General features: G+C 49.7%; 1 protein-coding gene across 1 annotated transcript in view; it reads left to right on the forward strand.

Moving 5' to 3' along the window:
* Positions 1–6: 6 nt before the first annotated feature.
* ARSG (arylsulfatase G) overlaps positions 7–11195 on the forward strand; it is a 56152-nt gene continuing 44963 nt past the window's right edge. Inside the window, exon 1 of the mRNA XM_010856066.1 lies at positions 7–373. Within this exon, the coding sequence (XP_010854368.1) occupies positions 156–373 (218 nt within the window). The 5' untranslated portion in view covers positions 7–155. The remainder of the gene's footprint in view (positions 374–11195) is intronic.

The raw sequence follows: 11195 nt of genomic DNA on the forward strand, positions 1-11195 counted from the left end.
TCCTGACTCTTGAATTTTCTCTGACTCTTGCTCCTGACTCTTGCTCGTTTCTGCAGCCCCCAACATCCCTGTAGGCATCCCCATCACTCCCCGTGTCTTCCCGGCAAACTCCCCCACCGCCTCACTCCACAGGCTTGGAATCCTCCCCGATCACCATGGCCTGGCTTTCCCTAAAGGTCTGGTTGGTGGGGCTGAGTTTCCTGGGATGTCTTTATCCTCTTGTGGATTTTAGCTTCAGTGGGGAGACAAGAGGCCAGAAACCGAATTTCGTGATCATTTTGGCGGATGACATGGGGTGGGGTGACCTGGGAGCCAACTGGGCGGGCACGAAGGACACTGCCAACCTGGACAGGATGGCTGCAGAAGGAACGAGGTGAGTGCTGGGGTGCCAGGCTGGGCCTCTTTGGATGTCCTACCCTGACTCTCTGGGGGAAGGGGGCTGTGTAAAAGCACTTAGCAATTGCTGGGTCCATGTTGATTTAATTAATTGATTGATGAATTGGTTTTTCAGCCAGTGCAGCAGCATGAAGAAATCCATCCATCCATCCATCCACGCCTTCATCCATCCATCCTTTCATCTATCCATCCCTTCATCCATCCATCCATTCATCTATCCATCCATCCATTGCTTCATCTATCCATCCATCCCTCCATCCATCCATCTGTCCATCTATCTATTAATCTATCCATCCATCCATCACTTCATCTGTCCATCCATCCATCCATCCATCCATCTATCCATTCATCCATCCATCTATTCTTTCATCTATCCACCCCTTCATCCATCCATCCATCTATCCATCCATCCATTCATCTATCCATTCATCTACCCCTTAATTCATCCATCCATCTATCTATCCATTCATCTATCCATCCATCCATTGCTTCATCTGTCCATCCATCCATCCCTTCATCCATCCATCCATCCATCTATTCATCTATCCATCCATCCTTCCCTTCATCTATCCATCCATCCTTTCATCCATCCATCCATCTGTCCATCTATCCATTCATCCATCCATCCCTTTCATCTATCCATCCCTTCATCCATCTATCCATCTATCCATCCATCCATCCATCTATCCATTCATCTATCCAACCATCTATCGCTTCATCTGTCCATCCATCCATCCCTTCATCTGTCCATCCATCCATCCCTTCATCCATCCATCCATCTCTTCATCCATCCATCCATCCATCTATCCATTCATCCATCCATTCCTTCATCCATCTATGCATACATCTATCCAATAACACTTTTTTTTTTGGCTGTGCTCCTCAACTTGTTGTGATCTTAGTTCCCTGACCAGAGATCAAACTCAGGGCCCTAGCAGCGAGAACACTGAGCCCTAACCGCTCAGGGAATTCTGATAACACTAACTTTGTGTGTGTGTATATTAGGAAGTGGAAACACAAAGGTGAACAAGATAAAGATCCTTGCCCTTAAGGTCTCTTAGTGGAGACAGGTTGAAAGGAAAGTACAGATTACAATCTAGTCCAGGAGCTTGCATCAGGAGTTTCTGGAGTCTGTGGGGAGGGTGTGGACCCCAGCCTGGAAGTTTAAGGGAGAAGGTGACCTTTGGAGAGTGGCTGAAAGTCAGTGGGGCACACAAAGGCCAAAGGACTTAACTGTGAGCTGACAGGATTTATGGCCCATTTATGGCGCCATAGAGGCAGAGAGGAAGAGGGGTGTGTATCTGAACCAGTCCAATTGTTTATAAATTTTTTTGCTCCAATGCAGCTTTCCTCTCTTTGAAAGTGAGACTGAGAAAAAGTGTCAGGCTTCCAGACTTTGGGTTTTCCTTATTGGGTGGATGTTGCTCTGACTGGCCAGATCCCATCTGTCAAGGTTAAATTCCTCTGGTGGGGAATCACCCCCGCCGGCTTGTTGGGACAGCACACGGGCTTCTCTGGAGTTTCACCCACGAGCATCCTCACGCTTAGAGCTTTCCCCTGAGATAGGGACCCTGCGGTCCCTGCATCTGATGTCGCTCACTCTCATCCATCCGCCTCCCCTTGGCCAAGAGGAAGTTTCTAGAAACGTCTCCCTGTTTCCAACCTTTCAAAGGCGTTTGGTAACCCTAAGGATAAAATCTGAACTCCGAGGAGCAGCGAACAAGCCCAGCCCATCCCCTGCCCTGACCCTCCGCAGGGCCCCTCCTGCCCTGGGCCTCGCAGCGCCCCTCCTGTCTGGACCAGCCGTGGTACCCTCTGTGCCCTCAGCTGTTTTCTCCCTCTGTTTAATCCTCATCTGTGTAATTAGTTGTTTCGTTGTTGTTCAGTTGCTCGTCTTGTCCAACTCTTTTTTAAATATAACTTTTATTTTGTATTAGAGTGTGGTTGATCTACAGTGCGATAGTTTCAGGTGAATAGCAAAGTGATTCAGTTATACATGCACGCATATCCATTCTTTCCCAGATTCTTTTCCCATACAGATCACTACAGAGTATTGAGCAGAATTCCCTGTGCTGTACAGTAGGTCCTTGTTGGTTATCCATTTTATAGATAATGATTAGTTTTTGATACACTTTCCACTTGTTTGTTGTTATTCAGTCACTAAGTTATGTCCGACTCTGTGACCCCATGAACTGCAGCACACCAGGCTTCCCTGTCCTTCACTATCTCCTGGAGTTTGCTCAAACTCATGTCCATTGAGTCGCAGATGCCATCCAACCATCTCGTCCTCTGTCGTCCCCCTCTCCTCCTGCCTTCAGTCTTTCCCCGCACCAGAGTCTTTTCCAGTGAGTTGGCTCTTCACATCAGGCGGCCAGAGTATCTGAGCTTCAGTTTCAGCATCTGTCCTTCCAATGAATATTAGGGGTTGATCTCCTTTGGGATTGGCTGGTTGGATCTCCTTGCAGTCCAAGGGACTCTCAAGAGTCTTGTCCAGCCCCACAGTTCTTCAGTGCTCAGCCTTCTGCATGGTCCAACTTTATGGTTCAGTCCACTTTCCTCTACTGTTTAACCAGTCTCCACTCACCACCTGGTTCCTGGTTCCCGGTGAGGCCCTCGGGATGCTCACTTGGCTGTCTCCGGTGCGCCGTGTCATCACCTCTGCTGCTCTTCATGGCAACTGCCTAACCAGCTGACCACCTGTGTTGGGTTCAAAACACCAGCCCCAAATTCACGTCTGCCCAGAGCCTCAGAATGTGACCAAATTTGGAAATAGGGTCTTTGCGGATGTCATTAGTTAAGGATCTCTGTGATGTCTTACTTGATTTAGAGTGGCCCTCAACCCAACCACTGCTGTCCTTACAGGAAGAGGAAAGGATGCAGAAGAGAAGGTGAAATGAAGATGGAGGCAGAGGATGGAGTGATCCACCCACAAGGGTTGCCAGGCAACCATCAGAAACCAGGGGGGAGGCCTGGGATGGGCTCTGCTGATGAAGCTGCAGAGGGAATCGACCCTGCGCCACCTCGATTTCAGGCTTCTTGCCTCCCACACTGAATCAGTTTCTGTAATTGCAGGCCCCCCGGTCTGTGGTCATCTGTTGCAGCAGCCACAGGAGACTGTCCAGCGCCCTTCTAGCTCTGGGCGTCAGGAGGAGAAAGGCCTCGTCTGTCCTCCTACGCTTGTACTGCTGCACCGAGCCTGGCGCCTAGGAGACAGTTCCTAAATATTTGTTCATCAATAATTGGGCTTCAGGAGTTCCAGGTGCTTTGGAATGTCACCCCAGATTTTTCATGTCAGATTTTTTTCTTTTTCTCCCCGGGGAGAGAGTTAATCCCTAGCATTGACCAGAGCCTCAACGGGAACTGGGTTGCCTAATGCTCAAGGACTTCTGCTTTCCATGTCGAGTGGGTTTGTGGAGAAGTATGTGGCCCCTTGTTTAAACCGAGATTTGTGAGGCCCTGGGCTCTGCTCGTGAGCCGTCCCCACCTGCGTGCTCAGCCCCAGCGGAAAGGGCCTCTCGGGGACCAAAGGCCCGTGCACTTGGGGGCTCTCCTCCCTTCCTCCTGGTGTCGCAGCCCTATGGCAGGGCCCTCGGACCGGTGTCGACAGCTTTTCACTCTGCACTTTGTTGACAGGAAAGCGCGCTTCCTGTGAGGCCAGGGCTGATTCACTGCGGGCTTTTCCCTGCCTGCGTGCTCGCCGCTGGTGGGGAACCGTGACTCTCAGAAAGAACACTTATTGCCAAACAGGGGCCAAGGGGGACTTGAGAAACTCTCTCTTCTGTTATCTCCCTTTCTTTTGTGTGCTCGTTTCCTAGGATTGTGGCAACCAGTTACTTTTAGACGAGGTGGCTTCCATGAGAAAGAGTGAAATATCAGGGCTTCCTGGAGGGTCAGTGGTTAAGACCCCTCACTCCCACTGCACGGGGCTGGAGTTTGATTCCCGGTCATGGAACCAAGATGCCACAGGCCGAGGGGCGTGGCCAGAAGTAAAGGAACACATGAAAGGGTGAGATGATGGCATCTCACCGGGCAACGGGGATGGACTCAGACACGATCATACCAGTGAAGTGAGGCAGAGAGGGACAGATGCCACGCGATATCACTTACCTGTGGAATCTGAAAAAACGGATACCGTGAGCTTGTTTACAGTATAGAAACAGATTCACAGATGTAGAAAACAGATTTAGGGTCGCCAAAGGGGAAAGGTGAGGAGGGATGAACTAGGAGTTTGGGATTGGCAGAAACACAGCATTGCATATAAAACAGGTAAATGAGAAGGACCCGCCGTGCAGCACAGAGGATCGCGTTCAGAATCTTGTAATAACCTATAATGGGGAAGAATCTGAAAAAGAGTACCTAAAAGGAAGGGAAGGAATGGAGTTTGGGCACGTAAGCTAGGATATGTAGAATGGATAAACAATAGGACCTGACTGTGGACACACGGAGCCACCTTCAATATCCTGTGTGACAGACCGCAGTGGAAAAGAATACGAAAAGAATGAGTGTGTGTAACTGAGTCGCTTTGTTGACAGCAGAAATTAACAGAATGTTGTAAATCAACTACACGTCAGTAAAATTTACCAAAAAAAGATATATATATATAAAATGGTGGCTCAGCTGGTAAAGAATCCGCCTGCAATGCAGGAGACCTGGGTTCGATCCCTGGGTTGGGAAGATCCCCTGGAGAAGGGCATGGCTACCCACCCCAGTATTCTTGCCTGGAGAATCCCCATGGACAGAGGAGCCTGGCGGGCTACAGTCCCTGGGGTCTCAAAGAGTCAGACATGGCTAAGTGACTAAGCACACAGCACGCAATGTAAATGTATGGACTTCGCTGGTGGCTCAGTGGTGAAGAATCTGCATGCCAATGCAGGAGACTCGGGTTCAGTCCCTGGATAGGGAAGATCCCCTGGTGAAAGGAATGGCCACCTACTCGAGCATTCTTGCCTGGGAAGTCCCATGGACAGAGGAGCCTGGTGGGCTACAGTTCATGGGGTCGCAAGGAATCAGACAGAACTTAGCAACTGAACAGCAGCCGCAACTGGAGACACGCTCGCTGTGGTTTTTGTTGTTAGAAACAGTACACGTTTGAATTGTCCATATGAACTGGCTCCTCTGCGTGTTGAGAAGTCCAAGAGAGAACTGTGGAGGAGAGCGGACCCGGGGCAGTCCCCAGGGAATCCGTGGACCGTGCATGCCGGACCAGCACCTGCCGTAACAGTCAGTAACCCGTCCCGAGTGCTGCCAGGCCCCCGGCATTGCCCCGTTCGGCTCTTGCCACCACCCGAGGCTGCACTTCTTCCACAGGTGAGGGACTCAAGGTCACATAACTGGCACAGAGTTAGTGAGTGGCGGAATCAACATCCTCCCGTCGAGAGCCTTCTCGTTAAGGGCTGGGTGGGAGAGGGGAGTTTGCCAAGAGTGTCCTTCAAGGCCTGGGCCGGCGTTGCCAGGAAGAGGGAAGGCAGCTGTTGAAGGGGGTGGGGATTGGAATCTCAGTAGTTTTCCTCCGTTTGAAGCTGGCAAAGGATTTGTGTGCTGCGCAGGTGGAAGGGGCGGCTGAGAGATGTGGTTTAGTCGTCAACCATTGTTTTCTGGTTTGGTTTTCTTTTTGGCCTCACTTTGAGGCTTGGACTCTTAGTTCCCCAGCCAAGGATGGAACCCCTCCGGTGTGAGCCTGGAGTCCTAACCACTTGACTACCTGGGAGGCCCCCATTGACTTCTTTTTCAATCTGACTATGGTCCGTACAGTTCCCCTGCTTCCCTGATTAGCAGCTATTTGAATCTGACCTTCAGAGCTTAGGGGCTTCCCTGGTAGCTCAGACGGTAACGAATCTGCCTGCAATGCAGGAGACCCGGGTTCAATCCCCGTGTTGGGACGATCCCCTGGAGAAGGGAATGGGTACCCGCTCCAGCTTCTTCCCTGGAGAATCCCATGGACAGAGGAGCCTGGTGAGCTGTAGTCCATGGGGTCGCAGAGTCGGACACGACTGGGGACTAACAGGGACGCGTTCGGAACTCAGGGAAGGTCATAGGGGCTGAGTGAAGCCTATTTTCTACTAACAAGAAATGGCGGACGTGGAAAGGCTTTCGTGCCTGGGAGGCCCCACAGGGCCCTGCTCGGTTTCGTAATTCACCTACAAGACTGCTATTTCCTGGTGCACAGGCAGTGATTAGCTGTTTCTGTCCATAGCCAAATATCATTTTCATGGTCGTCCGTCGCCATGCGAGGTACGGCATGATCAGTGACTGTATTCACACTGTACATTTCATTCCCACGACGCATTTGTGTTGAAACTGGGAGTATGTCCCTGTTAGTCTTCCTCACCTACTTCCCTCACTCCTTCTCCCCTCGGGCAACAGCATGTTTGTTCTCTATTTTGTTGTCTCGGTTCATTTGCTTTCTGTTTTGCAATCCACATATAAGTGAAATCACACAGCAGTGGTCTTTTTCTGTCTGACTTACTTCACCAAGCATAATATCCATCCGTGTAGCTGCAGATGGTACGCGTTCATGCTTTTTTGCGGCTGTGTAATAGTCCTCTGTGTGCACATACCGCATCTTCTTTGGTCTATCAGGGGACACTTGGGTTGCTTCCCTGTCCTGATGGTTGTAAATAATGCTGCAATGAGCTAGGGGTTTAGGTGACAGTACCTCTTAAATATGTTTGCTTCTTTAAGTTAACTCGTAATCTATTAACTATGCACAGTTGAGTTCTCTTCTTCCCTGTTTTGTGCCTTCTCTGCCCTTAATTTAATTTTGAGGCAAGTCCCTGCTGCTCTGAGAGTTCTAGGCAGTGACTAAGAATCTGAGATCAGCGGTCACCCCTGCAAGGTCAGAGGCCCCCAGGAGCTTGGGGCTGTTTCTAAAAACGGCCCTGGTGAGGAATGAATTGAGCTGTCAGTTTGAAACAGGAGAGAAGGGGGCAGGGCACGACGTTTCAAAGAACGACACAGCCCGACACAGCCCGAGGACAGGACATCAGCTGATCAGAACCAAATGGGCCCAAGATGGCAGACCAGTTGGCTTCCGCTAGCTCTTGTGCCTCAGTATATACTCACTGTAACGCAAGTGAGCTGAATGACACACCCACAGGCGCCATGATAGTTACAAAGCTAACCACAAAAGGTCAGCAAGTGGGTGGTGGCCCAGTTCCTGGAAATCCCCACCCCTTCCCCAAAATAGCTGGCATGTTCCTCCTACTGATTAGCCTGTGAAATTACCCACCTCTATAAATACCGACAACCCCATCCCCTGGAGCCATACTCACCTTCTCCAGAGCCCTCACTCTGTCTGTGGGGTGTGTTTCTCTCTAAATACACCCACTTCTTACCTATCACTTTGTCTCTCACTGAATTCTTCCTGCCATGAGACATCAAGAACCTGAACTTCGTTAATCCTGAGCCCAGGTGTGTTCAAGTCCCAAGCTGGGTCCTGGCCAGTCGGTTCAAGTCTGAGGTGCACGGTTTCAAGTTCAGTCCAAAGCCAGGTGTGACTTCTCTTTCCAGAACTGACTTTTTGCAAAAACGCACATGCTCTGCCACCTCTCAGGGCTTTCTCAGCCATTCTGCTGCTTTGGGGATTTTGTAGGACGTGGAGAGGTTCTGGAAACTGCAGGAGAGTGGTCTGATAGACGCCCGAGAGCAAGGGCAGGAAGAACTTTGTGAAGGAGACTTATATCAGCCAGAGAAAGACCCTCCCCTACCAGGGCATCCCCTTCCAGCCTTCTCCACTCTGCCCCTGACCTTATAACTCGGTAATCCAGGTTCTGGGTGGAGGACCCTCCTCAGGGAGAAATCCTCTCCTCCTGTGCACTTCACCTTTAACTCTGAGCTGTTTGCCCTGGGACGTCCCATTCTGTCTTCTCTTTGTAAATCCTCAGCATTGTGGGACGGGGGGTTACCTCTTTGTCCTTGAGGCAGTGCGTCAAACAGGCATAAACAACGTGTGATGCCTACCTGGCCACTGGGACAACGTGAAGACTGGTTTTATCCTTGTGTAGCAGCGGGGACATGCAGGAACACTCGGATCTTGGTGACAGCCAGTCTCAGAGAAGAGGAACTGAACTGTTCACCAGCCAGCACAGTGGCTACCATTCCGTTCTGCTTTTGAGTCTCCCAGCTGTAGCCGTTCAACAATGAATCTCTACTGAGGGCCCATCATGAGTCACACTGGGAGGCTCCGGCCAGCTCTGCCCTTAAGACAGTTTTACAGTCTGGTGGAAAATCAAGACAGGAAAGGCAGCCTTTAGGATGCAGAAGGAAGAACAGGGACTCCAGAAGCATCTCCCACCCCTGAGGCTCTTATCACCTGAGTTGGATGTAATCGGCTTCACATTCTGGGGGAACAGAATTAGCATATCACTGCAGATGGTGATTGCAGCCATGAAATTAAAAGACGCTTACTCTTTGGAAGGAAAGTTATGACCAACTTAGATAGCTATTCAAAAGCAGAGACATTACTTTGCCAACAAAGGTCCTTCTAGTCAAGGCTATGGTTTTTCCTGTGATCATGTATGGATGTGAGAGTTGGACTGTGAAGAAGGCTGAGTGCCTAAGAATCGATGCTTTTGAACTGTGGTGTTGGAGAAGACTCTTGAGAGTCCCTTGGACTGCAAGGAGATCCAACCAGTCCATTCTGAAGGAGATCAGCCCTGGGATTTCTTTGGAAGGAATGATGCTAAAGCTGAAACTCCAGTACTTTGGCCACCTCATGTGAAGACCTGACTCATTGGAAAAGACTCTGATGCTGGGAGGGATTGGGGGCAGGAGGAGAAGGGGACGACAGAGGATGAGATGGTTGGATGGCATCACTGACTCGATGGACATGAGTCTGAGTGAACTCCAGGAGTTAGTGATGGACAGGGAGGCCTGGCGTGCTGTGATTCATGGGGTCGCAAAGAGTCGGACACGACTGAGCGACTGAACTGAACTGAATACATCTCACAGGCACAAATGAGAAAGGTCACGCTGGGCTTCCCATCTTTCGAACAATAAGGCCCAGGGCGAGAAGCGCATGAAGGATACAGCTGTGGGACCACAGGAAACAAAGGCCGCTTCTCCAGAGGGGAGCTGGGAGGGACTCCCTGGAGCTTATTGGTTAGGACTGTAAAGATGAGTAGGAATTAGCTAGCAAGGGGAGAAAAGAAGTTGGAGGTGGCGGGAGAAGCACGAGCGGAGATCGGGCATTGAAAGATGCCCCTTCTCTCTACAAATATCCATACGGGCCCTCCCCTGCCCCGGCCCCAGAGCCTCTGTCCTCGGTGCTGAGGATCCATCCAGATGATGCGCAGCCCGCGCTCTGCTGGTCTGGCTGGCAATGTCATGGTTGAGGACGGCTGCATAGTGAGTGGGAAGGTTGGATGGAGGACCTGTGGATGGAGCAGCTGCTGCAGGGCCCCCCTTCAGATGTTTGAGGGCTCTGAGAACTGAAGTAACCGACGATGTTTGGGATGGACCATTCCAGCTCACCGGCGTGGCACACACTGGTGGCTGGGAGGGCAGGGGCTGTGCCTCCAGGATGGCTCAACCTGTGGTGGTGGTGGCTGGCAGAAGTGCCCATCTAGGAAGCCCTGAGATGCTTGTGTGCCCATCTTTTTTTTTTTTTTTTAATTTTTGAAGCTTCAGAAGTTATTTCTATCAACTGTAGAAATGTATGTTTTGCTGTTATCTGACAACTGCAATCCCAAAGAAAGGCAATCAAAGAATGCTCAAACTACCACACAGTTGCACTCATCTCACATGCTAGTAAAGTAATGCTCAAAATTCTCTAAGCAAGGCTTCAGCAATACGTGAACCGTGAACTTCCAGATGTTCAAGCTGGTTTTAGAAAAGGCAGAGGAACCAGAGATCAAATTCCCAACATCCGCTGGATCATCAAAAAAGCAAGAGAGTTCCAGAAAAACATCTATTTCTGCTTTATTGACTATGCCAAAGCCTTTGACTGTGTGGATCACAATCAACTGTGGAAAATTCTGAAAGAGATGGGAATATCAGACCACCTGACCTGCCTCTTGAGAAATCTGTATGCAGGTCAGGAAGCAACAGTTAGAACTGGACATGGAACAACAGACTGGTTCCAAATAGGAAAAGGAGTACATCAAGGCTGTATATTGTCACCCTACTTATTTAACTTATATCCAGAGTACATCATGAGAAACGCTCTGCTGGAGGAAGCCCAAGCTGGAATCAAGATTGCCGGGAGAAATATCAATAACCTCAGATATGCAGATGCCACCACCCTTATGGTAGAAAGTGAAGAAGAACTAAAGAGCCTCTTAATGAAAGTGAAAGAGGAGAGTGAAAAAGTTGGCTTACAGCTCAACATTCAGAAAATGAAGATCATGGCATCCAGTCCCACCACTTCATGGGAAATAGATGGGGAAACAGTGGAAACAGTATCAGACTTTATTTTTCTGGGCTCCAAAATCACTGCAGATGGTGACTGCAGCCATGAAATTAAAAGACACTTACTCCTTGGAAGGAAAGTTATGACCAACCTAGATAGCACATTCAAAAGCAGAGATATTACTTTGCCAACAAAGATCCGTCTAGTCAAGGCTATGGTTTTTCCAGTGGTCATGTATGGATGTGAGAGTTGGACTATGAAGAAAGGTGAGCGCTGAAGAATTGATGCTTTTGAACTGTGGTGTTGGAGAAGACTCTTGAGAGTCCCTTGGACTGCAAGGAAATCCAACCAGTCCATCTAAAAAAGATCAGTCCTGGATGTTCATTGGAAGGACTGATGTTGAAACTGAAACTCCAATACTTTGGCCACCTGATGGGAAGAACTGACTGAT

This window comes from Bison bison, unplaced genomic scaffold (assembly GCF_000754665.1).
Source record: "Bison bison bison isolate TAMUID 2011002044 unplaced genomic scaffold, Bison_UMD1.0 scf7180017864371, whole genome shotgun sequence".
Taxonomy (NCBI): domain Eukaryota; kingdom Metazoa; phylum Chordata; class Mammalia; order Artiodactyla; family Bovidae; genus Bison; species Bison bison.